Source organism: Episyrphus balteatus, chromosome 1, assembly GCF_945859705.1.
Source record: "Episyrphus balteatus chromosome 1, idEpiBalt1.1, whole genome shotgun sequence".
Lineage (NCBI taxonomy): Eukaryota > Metazoa > Arthropoda > Insecta > Diptera > Syrphidae > Episyrphus > Episyrphus balteatus.
The window spans coordinates 158,577,617-158,602,038 of NC_079134.1; the positions used below are offsets into that span (position 1 = coordinate 158,577,617).

General features: G+C 32.6%; 1 protein-coding gene across 1 annotated transcript; it reads left to right on the top strand.

The window, feature by feature from the left end:
- The first annotated feature begins 3,498 nt into the window (after positions 1 to 3,498).
- Positions 3,499 to 18,846, top strand: LOC129921013 (aspartate--tRNA ligase, cytoplasmic). The gene is made up of 8 exons (XM_056002619.1): positions 3,499 to 3,655; positions 4,061 to 4,170; positions 4,227 to 4,546; positions 17,109 to 17,286; positions 17,345 to 17,573; positions 17,631 to 17,981; positions 18,046 to 18,312; positions 18,383 to 18,846. Exons 2-8 carry the CDS (start codon positions 4,066 to 4,068, stop codon positions 18,544 to 18,546), a joined length of 1,614 nt encoding a protein of 537 aa, XP_055858594.1. The 5' UTR covers positions 3,499 to 3,655; positions 4,061 to 4,065; the 3' UTR covers positions 18,547 to 18,846.
- The last annotated feature ends 5,576 nt before the right edge of the window (positions 18,847 to 24,422 follow it).

Below are 24,422 nucleotides of genomic sequence, written 5' to 3' on the forward strand. Positions count from 1 at the left end.
TGGAAATCCGCGGCCATGTTTGGATTCCCCCAAGATGGTGGATGATCGGTTTCAGATCATACCATCTTCACCGAAACTCAGCTACCGTGGCACCCCTGAAAAGTCTCTTCAAAAAGTCATAGTTTCATTGACGTGAAACTAAAAACAAAACACCAAACAAATTGATTTTTTTCGACCTTTAGCGTCATGAAAGTTTAATAAACAATGAGAAAACCAATTAACCTTAAGAAAAAAAATAATAATAAAATTAATTAATTTAAGAATTTAGGAACATAACATTAAACCAAAAAAACTATCTAACAATAAATAAAAGGAAACCAATGCGACGAAAAACCTTTCCCACGAGTCAGGAGTTAAACAAAAAAAGGATACCCTTTCGGTATTTATAGTTAGGTTACCCTCAATACGCCCCAGGATTCACTACCCCTAGAGAGCTCTTTAAAGGTATACATCCCCCTAGGAAAACAAAAACAACCATTTTCTTTTTTTTCGCGTTGACTCCTTAGGAACTCGATCTTTCTCACTCACACTTTTAAATAATAACAAAAATATGAATAATAAATAATAAATTAATTTAAACTTTGACGCTCACAAAAAAAGTTTTAAATAAGCTGCGTTCCTTTGGAAATATTTATCTACTTTTTAGTACTTAAATCTGCTTTGAACTACTTTTTCAATATAGCAAAGTAGTTCAAAGTAGTTTTAAGTACTAAAAAGTAGATAATTATTTCCAAAGGAACGCAGCTATAAATAACGGACAATCACAAACACATAATTTCGTTTTCTTTTTGCAGCTTTCAATTTTTACTTTTTTTTTTCATTTTTTGTAACTTTTTATGTTTTTTGATGTTTTAAATTGTTCCCTTTTGTTTATTTCTTGTTGTTAAATTTAATAGTCTAGGACTCACGGACATTTTGATTTCGTTTAGGTTCCCAGCTTATTTATCAGATGGCGGAGCTCCCGATATTTGGGCGTTCGGGTCCAGTGCCTATACTTTTAAAAGAATAGGAAAATTTTCACTCCTCGTTCTGGCTCAATATTTCATTAAAACCCTGACTGATATAAGGCCCGTAGTCGGTGGGTTAGCCAATGACGAATTAAACTTTAAAAAAAAAAAATCAGCAAGTTGGAAGTGGAACCTCGTGAGCAGGAACATTAAAAAAACAGCATCAATAAAAAAATTATCGGGCGGCCCAGCATTAACATGCTTTATTAGGGGGCCGCCGACGAAAATTAACCTAAAACTTTCCAAATTTTAAACTAAATTCTAAACAAAATTTCTTATACGAACTCACCACTTTTTATTTAGTTTTCATTATTAATTTTTTTTTTGTATCCCTTAAGGTATGAACATCGATCGGGATTTCTTTATAATTATTACACTTCCATGTTTACTGAAAACAAAACAAACGAATTTTTAATATTATTCTTTAATTTTTTTTCTAATTTAAATCACACACTTTTTTTTCGTTGCAGCACTTATGAAGCGTATGACACCACGATCGTATATCATTTGACAAGAATTAAAAGTGCAGATTTACTGTCAAGAACACTATGCAAAAAAAACATATCGAATGATTCTCCTCTAACTGGAAAACATCATCCGATCCACATCTCTCAATAAAAAAACAAAAACAAATAACAACAAAAAAACGATTTACAGGTGTTTATGTTTTTGTACTATCCTGCCTTAGTATGAGTGATTAAACTCATAATTTATGTAATTTCCCTTTCTTCCTCCAAATTCGTAGCTAAGGGAGGTACATGTTCGTACATAATTTCCTAAGATAATTGGTTGTAACCTTTCACCCACAGGTGGTTTGCAAGAGTTAAGGGGTGACTACAATGGTCCTCTTTTCCTTGATAAACATTAACCCAAAACACGATCGAAACACGAATTACCCCTTCGAGCAAGAAAACTGAGCTCAGAAAAGACACAAAAAAGCCGCCGTCGGACCCGTTTCGTAGTCGAGGTCGGAACCGATTCGGACTCGTTTGCTTGAAGGGAGTCCAAGTGTTAAACTCGACCCACAATGTAAACGTAGTACCTCTTGATCTTTTATTTTCTTATCGCTGTCAATCTGTCATTCTCATTCATTTAAATTTCATGGTAAACAATAAATTCTTAATCTGTTTTTTATTTCGATATTTCATTTTAGATCTATCTTTTATTACTAAAAATTCTTTTTATATTTTCAGCGTTATTCGCGACTATCACCGAGGGAACCTCCTTCATAGATTTCAAGCACTAAAGGTTAGTTTCGTTTGTTTACTTTTGTTGTTTTTTTTTTTCAAATTCATTTATTCTTTTACCCATTCTAGATAATACTTGCATAGGTTGAAGAAGTTCCCCAGGCGTCCGTAACAGCATATGAAACAATCAGATTTTAACTTTTGTAAGTAGATCATGTTTCGACTTCGTAGGTTTTTATTTAGTTTGGTAGGATTTTTGAAGAGAGGTTTGGTAAGAATTTTTTTAAGGAGTGGCTACCGTGAGCACAGGGTGTAAAATCTTCTTTTCGATCTTTCTTTCTCCCTTGCTCTTAAAACTTCTCACGCTTTGTGTCTTCATGTAGAAGTCGACTTTTAGCTCTGTTGGCCACTTTCTGCAAAAATACAGAAAGTAAAAATATTTTTTTCTTAATAGAGCAATTTGTTTGTTAAAAAGAAGAGGTATACAAATAATTGGTATTTATTAAATGGAGTAAACCTGGTAAAATGATAAATATTTCAAAATTTTGTATGGATTTGACAGTTTGTTGATCATATTTTCCGTTTTACCAAGTTTTACCAGAGTTTACACTATTCCATGAATACCTCTAAAGGCTTAACCACATACACCAATTTTTGAAAAAGTACAAAAGTGAAAATATTTTTTTTCTGGCTGACGCAATTGTTTTGTGAAAAAGAGTAGGTATACAAATTGTTTATTAGGCCAAAAAATAAGCTTTCTGCATCATTTGTTTTAATTTTTCAGGCTGAAAAACTATACAAAAATACGTTTGAAAATTTTCACTTTTGTATTTTTTCACTTTTTGAGCCAATCGCCAATGTAGTTAAGGCTTAATTTGTATATTCTTTTTTCATATCGGGGAATCATCACAAAATCAGTTCAAAATGTTTCACTTTTGTACTTTTCTACTTTTTAGGTCTATGTAGTTAAAGCCTTCACTACATTGAAGTAAACAGTGAAAAAGTACAAATAAGTGAACATTTTTAAACTGATTTTGTGATGATTTCCCGAAATGAAAAATGCAGAAAGATTATTTTTTGGTCTAAAAAATAATTGGTACACTTTTTTTTACAAACAAAGAAAACAAAATATTTTCACTTTGTACTTTTTCAAAAAGTGGTCAATGTAGTTATGCCCTTAATCTGAAATTTTTCAATCGATGAAAGCGTAGCTTCACTCCTTTTGTCGAAGAAAACTATCTTACCGACACAAATTTTCGTAGTCTGTGAACACTAAATTTTTATCTGTCAAAAAATCGCCACATGAAAAATAATGTTCTGTAGTTGAGTGCAATTTCGATGGTAGGCGGCAATTTCTTTTAAATTTTTTATTAAAAGAAACAATTTTATAACAAAAACTACAAAACAAATTCAAATTCCTTAAATATCACCTTAACTTATATTCATCAGTTGACATTATTGGTAAGTTATTTAATTAATTTATTTTGGTTTTAGTGAATTATCTCGTTTCCAGCCGGAAGATGGTCCAATTTTTTTTTTCTCATATTCTCCGAAAAATGCACCGAAAAGTGCATATATTTTGTCTAACAATTCAACTTGTTGACCCAATTAGAATTTTTAGAATCATGTTTTTTTGTTTTGTTTGCATTATAAATGAATTGATGACGACATAAAAGATAAATGAATGATGTAATCTTACAACTTTAATGGGAAAATGCTTTCTTTGCTTTGTTGTTGTTAACCTAAAGATAATTTTTACTTATCACTTTATCAGTGAAATGGGGGCAAAAGTTTAAAAATTCTATATATTCTTAAGTCCAATCAATAACAAAGAAAACAAAAAATAACAAATCAATCTGATTACAGTTAAAATGGGTGCAGAAAAAGAGAATTTGGAAAACGGAGCTACCGGCGACGAACAACAATCGAAAAAGGCTGCCAAGAAACAAGCCAAGGAAGCACTGAAAGCTGCAAAGGTAAATCATTTAAACACTCATTAAAATAAAGTTATCTAATAAGTGTTTACCTCTAGAAAGCTGAACATAAAGCTGCTGCAGGTAAAGAAAACACCAATGCCGGTGAAGACTCGGAAAAAGATTGTTCTGAGGGTAAATATGGTTCAGCTGGTATGATCCAATCCAAGGACAAGAAAGAAGAACGAGTTTTTGTTTTTGTTCACGATTTAAAGAACTACATTGGAAAGGGAATCGTTTGGATTCGAGGACGAGTTCACACCTCGAGGAGTAAGGGAAAGCAATGTTTTTTGGTTCTGCGCCAACAGAGCAGCACTGTTCAATGTATTTTGGCTGTGAATGATCAGATCTCTAAGCAAATGGTGAAATTTACTGGAAAGTAAGTTAAAATTTACCAAAATTTTAAAAGGGTTTTGTAAACAGTATCATTTTTTATGTAATACAAGGTAGATAAGTTCAATTCTTTCAGAAGGCAGAGAAGTTAAGATACAATCTGAATTTTCTTTAATTTTTAGTTCATCCTTTTCCAAATATATGGAATACTGCATTATCAGGATGTGAGCGAGATAGATAAAGGGTTAGGTAAACGTTGGTGGAGTTAGTCGAAAGTTAAACATTTTAAACTGAGATATTCAAAAAGAATTGTATGAGTCCTCTTTATCTTAATATTCTTCATAATTCTCCTTTCCCGCATTCTGTTTATTAGGGTTTGTTATTATAGGCTTGGTTGTTCGCACAGTATGTTCTGCACAGTTTTGTATCGTTTTTTTCAACGTCCCACTTAAGAAAACATTCCATTGAATGCTCATTCTAATTCTAAACCAATCGTTGAATCATCGGACGAATAGTATCAATTTAAAATAAAATGCACGATTGGGTCGCACGCACTTGCTCTAAGGGTTCAAGTTGCTGAAGTTTTTATGAGTAACGAAGAAAAAAATAACAAAAATAATAAAAAATGATTAAAATTATTTTTATTTTAAGTGGAGTGATTGAATATAATTCAATATAAGTTCAAGTTACCTCAACTCCAAAAATGTATAAAGCGTTTCGCCCAGGTACGACTGTCGTACCTGGGCGAAACGCTTTATACATTTTTGGAGTTGAGGTCACTTGAACTTATATTCTATACAATGTTTCTTATTGAATGAAAAAATATAAATCTAGAGAATAATATCGATACCTTCCTTTAAGAATTGTTTTTAAGAGTATAGGTCGTTTCAAATCAAAAGTCCTGACTCAGAGTTTATTTTCTCCCTTCCAATAAAATTGAGAACAAATAAACAAAAAACTCAATTTTATTGGCTCATTGCGACGAATCAACTCAAAAATAACAACAAATCATGCTTGTTTGAATGAAAGAAATGCTAGAGAAAAAAATAAACAAACGAAAATTCTGAATTTGTTTATTAATGATTTCTATGGTGACGACTCCAAAATAATTGAAAAATAAAAATAAGATATTTACTGCCCAATTAAACAAATGAAAAGATGTGAATAGAATTTTAATTTATGAATTGCTATCATATAAACTGGACATTTCTGGTCCATCTTCACCTAGTCCTATAACAATATCTTCGGCAAAGTTACCCCAACTACCTTCAAATGATAAATAATTAAATAATTGTATGTTTTTTTTGTATTGTCCGCGGAAATGGAGTGATGCAAGCCCGGGAGACTTGCCTCCGCTTTCTGAGGCTAACCCAGTGAATCTCACAGACGGATCAATTAATTAAAATAGGGATATCAAGAACTGTTCTTTATTATTTTATCGTAGTTTTAGAAAAAGTTCAGCTGCCTCATAAATGCTTCCTTACAGTAATGTCGTTTTCGATTGGCAGTCCGGAAGCGTCCGGAATCATTCAGAAGCCTTCTGAAAGCGTTTTATTCACACAAAACTGACACACAGAACGCTTCTCAGAAGAGAATTTCTCTTCCTGATTTAAATTCAGAAGCACTAATACATAAACACTTAAATGTCAACAAAAAAATACTCAATCATTCTTTTTTTGTTGTCATTCAAAAATTTTTTGTTTTTGATATTAAAATTAATTAGATAATTAAAATTGGTACCATAATGCAATGGAATGATTTGTTTACCATTTTCTTCTTCATCGCGGTCTTCAGATTTATAATTTTTATAATTTTTTTGTTTGAAAGAAAAAAACTAAAATCAATATTTGACATTTGAAAAATTTCACAAACACAAAAAAAAACAGAATTGAGTGGAAGCGACTTGACCTGTTTCATTGGATTTCAGAATGAGTGGATTCTTGAGTGAAACCAATCGAAAACGACATAAGCGAATGAGTTTTTTTTATTTTTGCTCAATTTTCCATGGGACTTTTGATTTGAAACGACCTATATTTATGTATGAAAAAACATCTGAAATCAAAGTAAGCTTCAAAAACATTTTTAGAAAAAAAAAATTCAAAATCGTGAAAGTCGTTTTTTTTTAACTACTTTTTTTTATAAACAAATGTTCAATCAAATTTGGATGTCATTTTGAAGAAATTACCAATCAACATCTAAAACCAAAATATCAAAAAAATTAAGTGTCCGGTTTTCGATAATTCGATTTTTCAAACAAATTTTTCAATTTTTTTTAATCCAAAAATTATTTTTTCAAAATTTTATTTTTGACTTACATTGAAACCGAATTTGTAGTTTCGGAGAAAATCGGATTGCAAAAAAAAAATTGTTTAACAAAATCGTTGGAGCCGTTTTCGAGAAATTTCAACTTTGCTAAAAGCGGCATATGACAAGTAGCGTTATTTTTGGTAAAAAAAAAAAATCAATTCCAAAAACCCCTCTGGGGAAGTCGAGCAATAACGCTACATACCTACCAAGTTTCACATTAATCAGTCCATCCGTTTACTGCTGGAACACAATGCAAAATCGGAGCCGGAGCCGTAACTGGAATCGGAAAAGTTGTGGTACGTCTCACAAAAAGTACGCACACAATATGTCGTACGGCTTTTTGATGTTATTTGGTATATTTGTAGTTTACAACCACATCAAATTTCTCAAAAAATATTTTTTTTTCACTTTTATTTTAGCCCAGGGAAATTAGTTATTTAAATCGCATTTTTCGCGGGACAAAATTTTTTTCATGGAATGTGTTCGGGTGGTTGTCCTTATCATAAAAGTCAATTTGTTGGGAAAATTGGAGGTTGGGAACAGCCGCCATCTTGGAAAAGAGATTGGTATCGTTTTTATTGAATAGCTCCATTGTTATTCATTTTAACAGAAAATGACAAAGGTAGGACTTATTAACAATAAAATTATCTAAACAATGATATACAAAACAATTCCGTGAGTTGATTAAATAAAATTTTATAGTTGGTCAAAGTGCGGGTTTGTATCGCAAGGTTGGGACAAAATGACATTTTTTCATATATCTGACGAACTTTTGATTTGTTTGGATAATTCTTCAAGAATGAATTGTAGTACTTATAATTACCTATAAAATGAGCCCACAATCGTTATTGTCACCATCGTATTGTAGAAGTAATCTAACTCCGAAACTCTCCATGTACTAGTCAAAAGTAAGAAAAAAGCTGTTTTTTTGCTCATAGGCCGAGAAAATTTTGGGAGTAGAGGTATAACCAAAAATTAAGTACGCAGTTTTGCAGCCATACGCATGTTAATGTCGATTTTAAAGGTCTGACAACTCTAATTTTGAGCTTTATACGGTTTTTGGGGGGTTAAATAACGTAAGTTTTCCAGTTAACGTGAATGGGCTATGTACAGATCTGTTATTGATAACTAATATCACTTTGAACATTTAATATAGCAGAGCAAGTTTTGTTATATATTTTATTAATTGTTTTATATTATTTGTTATTACTTCAATATTAATTAAACTGTTCACATGAATAAATATTCTCTATATATTTGCGTGTTGATAATTGATTGAAGACGGACATATTATTTAAGGATCGTTACATTGGCGACGAGGTAAATGTATTTTGATTATTATTATAAAAAAAATGACGACATAACATCAATGTTTTGTAACAGATAGATAAAAATAAATTGAAAAGTTTTGCAAAAATAAATTAATGCAAAATATGTTAATTCAACGCTGATAAAAGTCTGCAAAAAAGTTAATGCAAAGTTTTAAAAAAAATTTGAGATACAAAAAAAAAAATTGCAAAAAAGTTGATGCAAATAAATACTAAAATAATAAAAATTGCAAAAAAGTTGATGCAAACAGGTAAATAAAAATAAATTACAAAAAAAAATTTTGATGCAAAATATAGAATGTAGTATTAAATGTTAAAAAAAAAGTTTATTTACAAAAAAGAGAAGTTATGAATACAAAATAAATTCATAATTTTTTTATAGGTAATATAAAAAGATAAAAGAATACAGAAATTAAATACAGAAATTGCAAAAAAAAAAAAAAAAAAGAAAATAAAAAAACAAAAGAACCAAAAATAAAAAAACTGTCAAGCCAAGAAATAAAAGAAAATAAAGAAAATAAATATAAAGATGAGTGAAACCATAAAACCATTTTTGTGCGAAGCTATCGATAAATCGTTGATTCGAATAGAATGGGAAAAATGGTTCCGGAGTTTCCAATTATATCTCAAGTCTGAAGAAATTATTTATCCTGACAAAAAGAAAAATAAACTCCTTCATTTAGGAGGCCCTCAACTTCAGGAGGTAATTTTTAATATTCCGGGTGCTTTAGTGGAAGAAGTTCCGGAGGGAACAGTGGGGGATAAATATACAATTTTAGTAGATAAATTAAATAGTTACTTTTCACCAAAGCGAAATTCTACATTCGAAAGACATTTATTTCGATCACTCAAACCAGAAGAAGGGGAAAATTTCAACAAATTTATAATGAGACTTAGAAATCAGGCAACTAAATGCTCTTTTGGTACCACACAACAAGAAATTTTAGATATAAACTTGAAAGACAAAATTATAGATGTGTGGGCGATAGATGATCTTAAGAAACGACTTCTTGAAAAAGAATATTCTTTAGATGAAATTCTGGAAAAATGTATTGTTCATGAGCAAATTAAATGTCAAACAGATAAGATGGCTTATTCTACTTTACCAAATGAAGTTAGTAAAGTATTTTCAAACAAAAACAACAGGGTCAGATTTTCGAGTTTTGGTAAGGAATGTTTCAGATGCAGTCGAACAGACCATCTAGGAGACGATCAACTTTGTCCAGCAAGAAATTCCAAATGTAACAAATGTGGGTTCTTGGGCCATTTTGCAAAAATGTGTAAAACCAAATCAAATAAACGTAGGGATGTGAACATAACATGGAACAATCCAAACTCTAAGCGACGACGAATAGAGACTTCAAAGATTCAGTTCATTGAAGAAAAAGATGTCATCGATAAGGATCGTAAAAAAATTGATGAGTATGATTGTTTACAAGTAACAAATGATTTCAATGAACCTATGAGCGAAAAAATCTACTGCTATATTGGGAGCACTAGATTGTTAATGCTTATTGACTCTGGTTCAAGATTTAATTTACTTAGTGAAAGTGATTGGGAGAAATTTCAATCAAATCCTACAATACTGGGAAATTTACGTACAAAATCTGAAAATCGATTTAGAGCGTACGCTGGTAATGAATTGCTAGAAGTAAAGTTTGTTTTTGAATCTCCAATAAGTATAGATAAACGAAGAGAAATTATTTCCTCTTTTTACGTTATCAAAAATGCTAAACAGTCTTTACTGGGTCGAGAAACAGCAATTAAACTAGGGGTCTTGAAACTAGGAATCGATGTGAATCAACTAGAGGTCCAACAACCATTTCCAAAAATAAAAGATATAATTATACACCTTTCAATCGATATTTCTGTAAGACCTGTTCAACAACCTATGAGACGCGTTCCATCAGCATTAGAGGATAAAGTCGAGGCCAAACTCAAAGAAGCAATCGATTTAGATATAATTGAGTCTGTACATGGACCAAGTCCTTGGATTTCACCAATAGTGATTACTCACAAAGAATCCGGTGAAATTCGTTTATGTATTGACATGCGTCAAGCTAATTTTGCTATACAGAGAGAAAACTATCCTCTACCGACTTTTGACTCTATTATGACTAAATTAAAAGGAGCACAGTATTTTTCGCGATTAGATCTAAAAAACGCCTATCATCAATTAGAACTGGCTGAGGAGAGTAGAGAAATCACAACTTTCATCACTCATAAGGGTTTATTTCGTTACAAAAGGCTACTTTTTGGCGTCAATTCAGCTCCGGAGATATTCCAGAAGACAATGGAGAACATTTTAGTCTCATGTCAAAACACCCTCAACTATTTAGATGACGTTATCATTTTTGGACAAACAGAGGAAGAACACAACAAAGAACTTGAACATGTACTTAATATTTTTAAGGATAAGAATGTTACTCTTAACAAAGGAAAGTGCGTTTTTAAAGTAAAAGAACTTAAGTTTTTGGGTCATATTTTATCTAATACTGGTATATCTGCCGACCCTGAAAAAGTCAAAACAGTACTCGAATTTCGCCCACCTAACTCTAAAGAGGAAACAAGAAGTTTTTTAGGACTGGTTACTTATTTAGGAAAATTTATCCCAGATTTGGCAGATGTAACTGACCCGTTGTGGAAACTAATTAAAAAAGACTTAAAATTTGTTTGGGATAATGAACAACAACAAGCATTTCAAAAGTTAAAAGCTGCACTTGCTAAAATTCCAACACTTTCTTATTTCAACTTTAAGGATCGGACTCGTTTAGTGGCTGATGCAAGTCCAGTTGCTCTTGGAGCAGTACTGCTCCAATTTCAAGAGAACATTCCTCAAGTTATTTCATTTGCTAGCAAGAGTCTTTCACCCGTTGAAAGACGATATTCACAAACAGAAAAAGAAAGTCTGGCATTAGTTTGGGCGGCAGAGCGTTTCTACTATTATCTGGCAGGAATTGAATTTGAGTTAGTGACGGATCACAAGCCATTGGAAGCCATATTCAAACCAACATCCAAACCACCAGCTCGAATTGAACGATGGGTTTTAAGACTTCAGTCATTTAAATTTAAGGTTGTGTATCAACCAGGAAAATATAACATAGCTGATTCACTTTCAAGACTTTGCAAGATTGAAGTTGAAAACTCATTCGATAGTGTCTGTGAACACAATATCTATGCTATTATAGAATCAACGATACCACAAGCACTTACAATAACTGATATCTTAAACAGTAACTCTTCAGATGAAGAACTAATGGAAGCTGTAGAAAACACACAAAAAGACGAGTGGAACATGAGCGTTAAGAATAAATATTTTCCATTTAGGTGGGAATTATCTGTTTTGGGAAATATTCTTTTGCGAGGATCTCGGATTATCATACCACGAAGTTTACGAACCAGGGTTTTAGCTCTTGCTCATGAAGGTCATCCAGGAGAGACAGTTATGAAACGAAGACTTAGAGTCAAAGTTTGGTGGCCTTCAATGGACAAAGACGTAACAAATTGGGTGAAAAGCTGTCGTGAATGCTTATTAGTGTCCCGTCCAACACCACCTGTTCCTATGATACGACATGCATTTCCAAATGGTCCGTGGCAGTGTTTAGCAATGGATTTGTTGGGTCCATTACCAAATCATGACTTCGTTTTTGTTATTATAGACTATTTTTCCAGATATCAAGAGATACGATTTATAAGAAAAATAACTTCATCCAAAATTATTTCAATTTTAGAAGAAATATTTAGTCGATTAGGATATCCAAAATCAATAAAAGCTGATAACGGACGACAATTTGTTAGCGAAGAATTCAAACTTTTCTGCAAAAACAACAATATAAATCTTATCACATCGCCTCCATATTGGCCACAAGCAAATGGCGAGGTTGAAAACATGAATCGATCGATATTGAAAAGACTACAAATTGCAAATGGAAATGGAACCGATTACAAGAAAGAAATTCAAAAGTTTATTCTTATGTATAATGTTACACCACATGGCACTACTGGAAAAGCACCATCTGAGCTTCTTTATAGTAGACTGATAAGAGACAAGATTCCTTCTGTTCAGGATATAGACGCAGAATCAGTTGACTCAGAAGTACGAGATTTTGACTTAGTCAATAAAGAGAAGGGAAAGCAGGTAGCAGATAAGAAACGGGGTGCAAAAATCAGTGAAATTAAAGTTGGAGATAAAGTACTTGTTCGCAACATGGTTTCCCAAAATAAATTGACACCAACTTTCACTTCGACCGAGTTTAAAGTAATCGAACTTTCCCCTAACGAAGTAACAGTACGAACGGAAGATGGAAGAGTCTTAAGACGAAACATCAGCCATGTTAAGAAGATTCCATTGTATTCTAATTCAGAACAAGAACAATTTGATACCACTCAAAATGTTTCCATGTCCTCTCCTGACGCAGATGTTATCTAAATAGATTATAAGATTCAATCTAAAGAACAAAGAAGGGATGTACAGATCTGTTATTGATAACTAATATCACTTTGAACATTTAATATAGCAGAGCAAGTTTTGTTATATATTTTATTAATTGTTTTATATTATTTGTTATTACTTCAATATTAATTAAACTGTTCACATGAATAAATATTCTCTATATATTTGCGTGTTGATAATTGATTGAAGACGGACATATTATTTAAGGATCGTTACAGGCTAAATTTATACTATTTGAAATTATAAATATACAAGCTGATGCTCTATTATTTTTCCTAAATCTGAACACCCCAATCTTGAGGATGTGACCTATAGAACTCAAGATATAAGCCGTTTATACGATTATGTTTTAGAGGCTTTTTTGTTTCGATTTTTGTTTGTTTATTCGAATTGAAAAGCCTGATATGGTTAGTTAAAAAAGCTTATATCGTGAGTTCTATTAACCCCATAGCCGAGATTGAGGTGTCCAGATTTAGGAAAAATAATAGAGCATCAGCTTGTATATTTATAATTTCAAATAGTATAAATTTATCCCATTCACGTTAACTGGAAAACTTACGTTATTTAACCCCCCAAAAACCGTATAAAGCCCAAAATTAGAGTTGTCAGACCTTTGAAATCGACATTAACACGAGTATGGCAGCAAAACTGCGTACTTATATTTTGGTTATACCTCTACTCCCAAAATTTTCTCGGCCTACTAGCAAAAAACTAGCTTTTTTCTCACTTTTGACTAGTACATGGAGAGTTTCGGAGTTAGATTACTTCTACAATACGATGGTTACAATAACGATTGTGAGCTCATTTTATAGGTAATTATAAGTACTATAATTCATTCTTGAAGAATTATCCAAACAAATCAAAAGTTCGTCAGATATATGAAAAAATGTCATTTTGTCCCAACCTTGCGATACAAACCCGCACTTTGACCAACTATAAAATTTTATTTAATCAACTCACGGAATTGTTTTGTATATCATTGTTTAGATAATTTTATTGTTAATAAGTCCTACCTTTGTCATTTTCTGTTAAAATGAATAACAATGGAGCTATTCAATAAAAACGATACCAATCTCTTTTCCAAGATGGCGGCTGTTCCCAACCTCCAATTTTCCCAACAAATTGACTTTTATGATAAGGACAACCACCCGAACACATTCCATGAAAAAAATTTTGTCCCGCGAAAAATGCGATTTCATGCCCATATTTTGACTAATTTCCCTGAGCTATTTCTAAAAAACATATTTATCCACTTTTTTATGGAAAAACTATAAAAAAAAATATAATCACCAAGTTATTCACGTCAAAAATGCAAACGTCACGTACGTAAAAGTTAAAAGTTGGTCAACTCTTCCGACTCCGATTCCAGTTGCGTCGCATTGTGTTCGTACGTTTGCATTTGCGTACATTGAATACTTTGACAGCTATTCCAGTTACGACTCCGATACCATTGTGTTCCAGCAGTTAGTCTGAAGCTTCGTTTACAGACAGATAGAAAGACATACATGTTTGCTTCGCCTTATGTACATTCTTCGTGTGTCGTTTTGTTTTCTCAATGGTGTCAATCTCCTCACAGATTTGTCATTAGCATGTGCAAGAAATTTAAGGGACTCTCTATAGGTTAATTTTGAAGTTTTGACCATTAACCCTGACATAACCCTCAAAAATCTCCACCATTTGATACTCGTGTTCCTTTTTTATGATTTCTTAACAATTTTTATTGCTCTATTCTTTTCTATACAATTTTTCAAAGGTGTTCTTTTGATACTTTTGGATTAAACTGCACATTTAACTCATTCAGGAAATTAAGTCGACGGTGAATTCAGACTTTAAATTAAAGCAACGAATGCATGTGCCATTGTGGCAATGCATGTGACTTCTTCGGGAATTCTGTTATATTGTTGAGAAGTGATATAAGCATTAAACGATTTCCAAATCTGTAACGATTGTAAATGCAGCTGCACACGTGGAAGTATTTTTATTACAATGTAAAAAAATTCATCAGGGGGTCATTCCCGATCTGTGAAACTGTAAAGTGATAAAAAATTTATCATTTCAGTTTTCATATGAAACATTTTTGAAGTTTGTTTTAAAAGTTATCGCTTCACAGTTGCACAGATCGGGAATTGACCCCCAGTATATTTTTTATTTTTGTTGTCTTGTTCAAAAGCTAATACTTGATTCTTTTAATAAAAATCGTTGGAGTCATTTTTGAGAAAATTAAACTCCTACAAAGTTGGTTCATATATGAATGTTATTTTTAGTGCAACAAAATTAATTTCGAAAAATCCCTCTGTCTGCTATATACAAAGTTTGGAGTACAGTCGTCGGCATAATTATTTTGACTAATTTTCAATTCTCGATCTGATAAGAATAATTTCTAACGGTTAAACTTTACATAGGTAAAGTTGATGGTTATTTATTAAGTATGTTATGGTGAATCTATGGTGGTCAAAGTAAGTCATATGAGTGAAATTTGGCGTTCAGGCAGCTTTTTTTGTATTAAAAGTGCTATTTTTTGAGTGGCAAAAGTATTTTGACCAGAATTCTTTTTCAATTTTGGTAAGGTAAAGTAATACATTTTGCTTATTTTAAGCATGTATCCAACTGTTGAACATGTTAAGGCTCAGATTCATAAAAAAAATTGGAAACATTTCGCAAATAAATATTGAAATAAGGGCATTTATTGTTACAAGTTAAAATTCCCGTTACCTGTTAATCTAATCAATGGAGAACTGATTTGTTTGCGTCAAATTATATCTTAGCTTATAAAGAAACTCAAGAGTTCGAGTACTGAGAAAAATCAGCCATGAATCTACAAAACAAAAAATTACACAAAAAAAAGACAATTTTTTTTTTGCGTAGTTCACTTTGAATCCCAAATTGAACCCTAATATCATGGAGCTGGAAATGAAATCCCTAGGGAAGAATTCCTCATCAGAAAGCATAGATTCCCTGGAGACTTAGGAAACACAATTTTGGAACTTATCCAGCAAGAAAAGGACTAGTTAACCTCTTGAAAGCTGTTGAAAACTATGAAATTCGCAAAAAATCATGTTGGTAAGCCTCTTTCTTTCTGGAACAAGATTTAATGGACCGATGAAAGTTCTTTTGCACTCCATAAATCTCCAAAAGTGAATTTTGTTCGGAAGCTGTCTAGATAACTTTGTTCCAGAAAGAAAGAGGCTTACCAACACGATTTTTTGCGAATTTCATAGTTTTCAACATGCTTTCGAGAGGTTAACTAGTCCTTTTCTTGCTGGATAAGTTCCAAAATTGTGTTTCCTAAGTCTCCAGGGAATCTATGCTTTCTGATGAGGAATTCTTCCCTAGGGATTTCATTTCCAGCTCCATGATATTAGGGTTCAATTTGGGATTCAAAGTGAACTACGCAAACAAAATTGTCTTTTTTTTGTGTAATTTTTTGTTTTGTACAGATTCATGGCTGATTTTTCTCAGTACTCGAACTCTTGAGTTTCTTTATAAGCTAAGATATAATTTGACGCAAACAAATCAGTTCTCCATTGATTAGATTAACAGGTAACGGGAATTTTAACTTGTAACAATAAATGCCCTTATTTCAATATTTATTTGCGAAATGTTTCCAATTTTTTTTATGAATCTGAGCCTTAACATGTTCAACAGTTGGATACATGCTTAAAATAAGCAAAATGTATTACTTTACCTTACCAAAATTGAAAAAGAATTCTGGTCAAAATACTTTTGCCACTCAAAAAATAGCACTTGCCAAATTTCACTCATATGACTTACTTTGACCACCATAGATTCACCATAACATACTTAATAAATAACCATCAACTTTACCTATGTAAAGTTTAACCGTTAGAAATTATTCTTATCAGGTCGAGAATTGAAAATTAGTCAAAATAATTATGCCGACGACTGTAGATAGACTCATCCTTTAGGGCTCCTTATTCTGACAGCAAAATCCTTACATACAAATACAGACGGACTTGTGAGACAATTTTTATCGGATTTTATATAATCGTAATGTCATTTTTGCTGGTCATCTCAACTTTAATTTTTTAAATGCATAACTTCATATAAAGTACTTACATATATCGCAAGTATAAATTAACAAGGAGTGTGCATTTGTTTAGGCAGTTGAGCGATTTTTTATAAAGTTAAATAAAAAACAGAAGTATTAAAAATTACAGCACTGTCTGAAATAACACGTTATAACTCTATGGAAATCTAAAAACCTATTTTTTAAAAGCAGTATCGTACTCCGCTTCTATGTACATGCCGAACATGGGAGAATTTTCGGCGAAAACAAGGTTCGCGATCGCATAGCCCTAAGTCCCATATTGATAGTCTTCGTAATTCATTCTGCCAAGTAGAGGATTCAAAACTAAAACTATTGTTTAATTTAAATATAAACAACTTCCATTGAATAATTTTGAAAAATGATTTTTCAAATTTAAAATTTTTAAATTTAACTGTTTAATGATTATCCGATAATTTGCACAAAAATATTAAGTAAAAACTTTTCGTTTTAGCATCCACAAGGAGAGTATCATCGATGTTGCTGCCAAAGTAGTGTCAGTTCCCAATAAAATCGAATCCTGTACCGAACAAGATCTGGAATTACAACTTTTGGAAATCTTTGTTGTCTCCCAAGCAAAGGCTCAACTCCCATTGCAAATTGAAGATGCTTCTCGTCCAGAAAAGAACGATGTTAGTGCCATTATTTTCTTTATGATTTTAGTTTGTAACATATTTGTTATTTCCTAAGGATCCAGAAAGTCTTAATATTCGCGTAAACCAAGACACTAGATTGGACAATCGTGTTTTAGACTTAAGAACCCCTGCTAATCAAGCCATTTTCCGATTAGAAGCCGGAGTGTGTAAACTTTTCCGTGATATTTTGACTGATAAAGGATTTGTGGAAATTCATACACCCAAGATCATATCAGCTGCCAGTGAAGGTGGTGCTAATGTTTTTACTGTGAGCTATTTTAAAGGTAATTCATGAACCATTTAAAAATAAGTTCCTTTTTCTAATCAAAATTCCATTTCAGACTCAGCATACTTGGCCCAATCACCACAACTTTACAAGCAAATGGCAATCGCAGCTGATTTCGACAAAGTTTTCACTGTTGGGGCTGTGTTCCGTGCCGAGGATTCCAATACTCATCGGCATTTGACTGAATTCGTTGGTTTGGATTTGGAAATGGCCTTCAAGTATCATTATCATGAAGTGTTGCACACAATTGGTGACACATTCACAGCCATTTTCAAGGGACTCCGTGATAGCTATCAACGAGAAATCCAAGCAGTTGGTCAGCAATTCAAAGTGGAACCTTTTAAGTTCCTTGAGCCACCACTAATCCTTCAGTTCGCTGAAGGTGTGGCTATGCTTCGAGCAGCTGGTAAGAAAATAAGATTGATTTATTCGGGAAAAGATATTTCAAATTCCTTTTTAAATAATTTAAGGTATTGAGACTGGCGATGAGGAGGATCTTTCAACGCCAAACGAGAAACTTCTTGGTCGATTAGTGAAAGCTAAATACGATACTGATTTCTATATTTTGGACAAGTTCCCACTGGCTATTCGTCCTTTCTACACAATGCCAGATCCTAATGACCCCAAATACTCCAACTCTTATGACATGTTCATGAGAGGTGAGGAGATCCTCTCTGGAGCTCAACGTGTTCACGATCCTGAGTTCCTCACAGAAAGAGCTAAACATCACGGAATTGGTAATACCAATATGATTTTATCTAGATTCTGTGACTTAAATTGTTTTTTTTTTTTTTCTTAATTTTTTAGATATTTCTAAAATTGCCGCCTACATCGAATCGTTCCGTTTCGGTTGTCCACCACACGCTGGAGGTGGAATTGGTATGGAACGTGTTGTCATGTTGTATTTGGGACTTGATAACATTCGTAAGACATCGATGTTTCCACGTGACCCTAAGAGAATAACGCCTTAAATTAAATGCACATTTAAGTAAGACTCGAGCATTAAAAACAAAAGAAAAAAAAAAAACTCCAAGAGTAAAAAAATTAGAATTCATAAAACGAAAAAAAGAAAACGTATTTTTTTAAAAGACTCTGACTTTCGATGATATTTTTCATGCGTCACGCTCTTTTATATTTTGGTTGTATTTTTTTTTTTTTTATTAATTTTTAAAATTTTATTACGTTCTCTTCGATTTACTTAAATCATAGTTGTATTGTCAACTGTTAATGATATCATACCTATTATATTAAAGTCGTCACTTTTACATGTATTTTGGATGCATTTCATTCGACAGAAAGGGAAAGGTCTTAAAAGAAAAAGGGTTAAACCTTTAACAGTTCCTTTTGAACCAACCCTACACGAACAATTTTTAAATATTAAAAGTAAGTATGGATTATAACCTATTTTTTTGAAATGGAAAGTCTTAGATTACTTTTTTGCCCTGGTTTTTTATTAAGGGGCTTTATTCCGCAAGAGTGAGTTATTCTGTGTACACGAAAGAAAGTGCAAATTGAATTTGCACAGAAAAACTCACTTGCGGGATTTGGCCCCAGAATAGGGCTAATAGTGAATTTTTGGCAAATTACGGTTGGCTATTATTGATTTCCGAACTTATTTCCCATCGAAATGAGTTAAAACCTGAGATTTGATAATGGTGCCAAAATTATATGGCAGCCTTAGCTGACGTGATTGTTGAAATATATGTGCATTAGGGTGGTTCTAACATTGTTTTTTGCCGAAATTCCACGGTGGATAGCCATCAATTAGTTCTTAATATTGAAACAAAAATTCTATAATTTTTGCGAATTTTTATTTCAACGGTCTAGTCTCCCGGTACAATACGGAAACCCCCATACAGATTTGAAAAACACCTACAAAAATCAAAGGAAGTGAAGACTTACATGAAAATTTCACGTTGAATCCGGGAGAGGAAGGGAGTCAAATAAACAAAGATCTTTCTCAGTATTTCCGACCTGATAGCGGCTATCCAACTGCATGCCCCAAATAAGGACCACCCTAATGTACATATTCTATAATGCAACCGTGAATAAAAGGGCAAGCAACACGCGAATGAGTCGGGGATTTATTTGTTCTACCTAACATGCTTCAAGCGATCATTAATGAACCAAAAAACTCATAATGTATAATTCAAAATACTTCAAACATTCATTTCCATAGATTTTGTCAGGGAATCATCGTTTTCCTAAATCGGAAATTCCCGGAGTCTTATGCCATGTAAATACATATTTTCTAATTAATCATACATATGAGTTCGAGTTAATTTTGTTTGTTTTTATAATCAGAAATATTTATGAAGGCATAATTGTAGCATACAATGTCGTAAAGATTATTCAACGTGTAACAGTTCAAAAATTTAAATATATATTTGAATTCACGCGTGCATTTCCGCCCGAAAAAAGTGCATTTCCACCCAAGACAAATATGGCTGCTTTTTTATTCTGATTAGAATATCTATTATCTATGGTTACTAAGTTTACATGGATTGTTGAAGTGTGCTTGAACAAAGTTTATGCATCTTAGTCAGCTATTACATGAAGCCTCAAGAGGCGCGCCCCTTTTCAAAACTAATGAGTGCAAAAGAGCAAGAAGATAAAACAAAAAAATATCCGACCGGAGAGTCGTGGGCCAAAATTCTGAGACTCTTTTTTGACGTTTCTTTTTCCACTCTTTCTTTTTTCAACATTCCGTTTCATTTCTTTTTGCTTCTTGGTGGAATACAACAACAACAATACTTAAATCAAGAGAAATGTCAAATTTGAGTCTTTGACTCAAGAGGCATCGTGTAATAGTACGCGCCTCACAGAATGATTATCAAAAGAAAATTCGAAAAAAGAGTCAAGACTCTTGAGGCTTCATGTAATAGCTGACTTATGAAGCTAGTTTGAGTTGAAACCTTAGAGGATATAATATATGGAGTGCTTGTGCTGTTAGTTCCGTGAAGCTTTTATAGAGGGCTCTAGTTTCTTTAAGTTTTTCGATGAGTGCATGCCTCCATTTTATTTTCATTTGATGACTGTCATCAACAAGCGTGTTTATTTACAGCTGCTTAACCGGACTCGCACTGAAAAACGAAGGCAGCGACCCCTATCCATGCATATGGCGTTACAATGTTTATATGGTATAGGAACAAGCACTCCATATATTATATCCTCTAAGGTTGAAACGAGCTTTCAGTTCGACTGCACTTCTACTACGTTTACATTGTTCAGAATCCAAGGATCGACTTGGATAATTCGTTTACATTTACCATCAGAATCTAAGGATTGAGTTAGAGTTTGAAGAAAAGTTTAATCAGTATTATGCTTTCGAGGATTTTTCCAACAACTTTTTTTTTCTTTTTTAACTTTTTGGTTTAATTTTTCTATTTTATTTTGAATATATTCAAAAGTAAAAATATGATTCTTTTTGAATATGATATTTCGATCTGCATAATTATATAAGTGGATCCAAAATTGGATTCGATCCAATCATATAAACATAGTAAAAGAAAAACCGTTACTTGTAAAAGAATCGGGGGTAGATCTTGGTGATAATTTATCTATGGTTAGGATTTAAATTTGAAGATTTTTCAAGTGAAAAGTTAAAATTTTTCTTTGATATCACGTGGGTTTTCCATAGTCATTCTCCTTAGTTTATATCTAATTCTAAGTAAAAAAAAACTACTTTTCAGGTAATTTTCGAGTTATAACGCCTTTTATGTTTCATGTGTTTTGCTTAACTTTGTATCGAAAAAGATTACACAATAGCCGTTTTTTATTATACCAAGATCACGATTCGTGATCCTTATGAAAAGCAAGATCTTGTTGTAATACGTGTTAGATTTTATAAGTTAATGATCTTGAAAAGTTGAAATATTTCTGTTTTAGATAGATAGATAAGTTCTTTATTTTTTCAAATTTTCTTATAAGTACAATATTTCATAATAAAAGAAATACAAAGCATGGCTTTATAAGCCGTCTGCCGGAAAAAAAACTAATTAAACAAAAAAAAAATACAATATTTGAGTAAAAAGAGATAATATTTCTGTTTTAGGCAGTACCCAAACAGACCTAATATATCGTCGTGCGTGTTATTAAAATCGTATGTAGTTAGTGAGTTTTTCCTTTGAATCGACGATAAATGTAGGTATTATAGAGATCAGTGGTTTTTCCAATGACATTTTTTTTGCTGTTATCAACAGAGTTCTAATAGAGTTAAATCTGACGTAGTTACCCTTCGAACCAAAAATCAGTAGTTTGCTTGAAAGCACAACCACAAACAAAAAAATTGTGTAAATGTTGGTATGTGTAGTGTATCTTTATTTACCAACGACTTTCTTCTTCGATACAACTTTGATTAAACTTTCTTATGCGAAATTCTCAAAATGATGCAAGTTAAATGTAACAACATCTTAGCCCGTCAGGCTAAGTTGCATTGTTTTTCTTCCATTTAACATTTAATCCAGAACTATAATTGGAGGAAGCAGTCGGAAGCTAATGTCAAATTCACCTTTTTGTTGTTGTTTTCTTCGACTTTTTGATATGTTTTCAACCTCTTGAGCGCGAGCGCTATTCCCCTCCGTTTTGTCCAACGTATTCAACAATTATAGTTCTGGCTTTAAAGATTGTGTTTGTTAAAAAAAAAAAAAAAAAAACAATCACACGTTTTGTTTACATGCCGACTGACATAGCAAAAAGAAGTCATATTAAAGTTTGAAAACTTAAAAAGCTCCAACAGAAGTTGAACTTCAAAAGGTGGATTTTGTCATGTCGTCGTCTGGCCTGCGGCTGCTGTGCGTCCATCACATAAGCTATAAAACTGCAAACTAACATTTTGGTTATATGTACCTCCACTCCCAAAATTTGCTTTAGGCTTCTTATTATTAAGGCAAAATAGGTAGAATACAATATTATTCTCAACAACCTTTTAAGTCCATATCACCATCATAATGCTCATTGAACAGTTTGTTCATGAAATTTTGAAGGCTTCTTATTCTGATTTTACTTGACTATAGTGAAGCAAAGGCGTGCATAGTACAATTCAATTCATTTAAATTTTGGTCTATGGAACTAGTTATTTACAATTATCATTAAATTATTTCTAAGGTGCATTGATTGATAAAAGTTTTTATTGGAACATAGAGCGCCTAACCCGACAAACAATTTTGATTTTATAAAGCTTTACAGATGCAATTGTTGCTTCTGTAAAGCATTATAGAAGCAAAATTGTTAGTAGGGAACGGCCATATATTATTCACTCTTAATTTAGTTTGGATTACCGTGAATCTAAACAACAATTTAAATCCAAATCTTAGATCCAACGATTAAATTTAGCTTCATATTATTTACTAAAGCCTAGTACGCAGATCGTTGCATTGCGTTTGGCTCAAGTACCTGCATCAAGTTCCATCTGGACGTGTCAATATGAAGCTTCAGTTTCCAGCCGTTCGATTGCTTCGTTTTCCTGTTCGTGTAAAGCCTAGTACACAGCTGAAGCGAAACGTTTTTGCTTTTAAACTTACTTTCTGATGGTTTTTCTTGAATTTTTCTATTTGTATTTTAATTATTTTTACTTTGCTATAATACCCGATGGTATTTTTTTGGAGACTTAAAAAAATTTCGTTTCGCTTCAGCTGCGTTCTAGGCTTAAACCCCAATAATTCCGACTTGTATGAGTTAATTCCCTTCAAGCAAGAAAACGGAGTTCAGAAAAGACACTCCGCCCTCCGACCGAGAAAAACGGGGTTGCACTCACACACTTGCAACTTTTTGTGTATGAACACAAAGTCGAAGGAGAAATCGTGGTGAAAAAACCAATACATATAAAATCGGCTCCGCGGTGATTATAATTTCCATACTAATTTGAGCCGCCTTCGGACCCGTTCTTGAGCCGAAGTCGGATTCGGACCGAGGTCGGACTTGTTTGCTTGAAGGGTTCGGGTACTCCATTTGAGCTTTGACTTTTTTGTCAGCTATCATTGACGAGAAATTGACCCGTATGTATGCTTATCTGTTCCCTATAATAACTTCAAAACTACATTACTGCATATCAGAATTTGACAAATTATATGTATATTGATGGAAGCAAAAATAGGTAGGTAAGGTACTCAATGTCATTTTGAAAAAAGAAAATCATCGACTCAGATCAGTAAACCATTTATTTAATAAGTAAATTGTATTGTAAAACAATTTTCTAAACTAGTGCTTTACAGAGATCAATGGTGCTATGTTAGCAGGATTTTGACTCTCGTTAATTAGTGTGGATGGCTAGGTTTTAACATGCTTTCGAATTTATAGCGCCAAAATGTTTCCTTGGTCAAAAAAGTGATTTCACAATCGGAGGGATATGAAAGTAGATGGGTATCTAGAAAGAAAGAAACTCTTCTAAACCTTCTCAATACTACCTTTTAACTTCCATTTTCGAACATTGAGAATAAGATTGAGGATTTGGGACTCAGGGAATCATAATTTTTTGAAGTTATAGGTAAACTCCTGGTATGTGCTTTAGAGTAAATGTTTACTTTTCACATATCTGCGTCCACACCCAACAAACAATATCCCTTCTATAAAGCTTTACAGGAGTTACATTACCATCTATAAAGTTTTATAGAAGTAAATTTGTTAGTCGGGCAACCAATAACCGCTTAAGTGAGTTAAGACAAACATTTTTCAGTGGTCTTATGATTCTTTCCAAGTCAAAGTCTAAATATTCTTAATTTTTTAACCATAAAAAAACGAAAGATTTAAACCATCTTCATCGAGTTAAGAAAAGATTGAGTTCTTTTTGAGGCAAATTAAAAAATGCGGAGCATTATACTGCCCATAATCTCGTAAAGGCACTAACTAC

What these genes read in the sequence shown, in the direction of transcription:
- LOC129921013 (XM_056002619.1), top strand. Translation starts at nt 4,066, where the DNA reads ATGGGTGCAGAAAAAGAGAATTTGGAAAACGGAGCTACCGGCGACGAA. An exon ending in CTCGTCCAGAAAAGAACGAT is followed by an intron (nt 17,287 to 17,344) that starts GTTAGTGCCATT and finishes TTATTTCCTAAG; the next exon opens with GATCCAGAAAGTCTTAATAT. An exon ending in AGCTAAACATCACGGAATTG is followed by an intron (nt 18,313 to 18,382) that starts GTAATACCAATA and finishes TTAATTTTTTAG; the next exon opens with ATATTTCTAAAATTGCCGCC.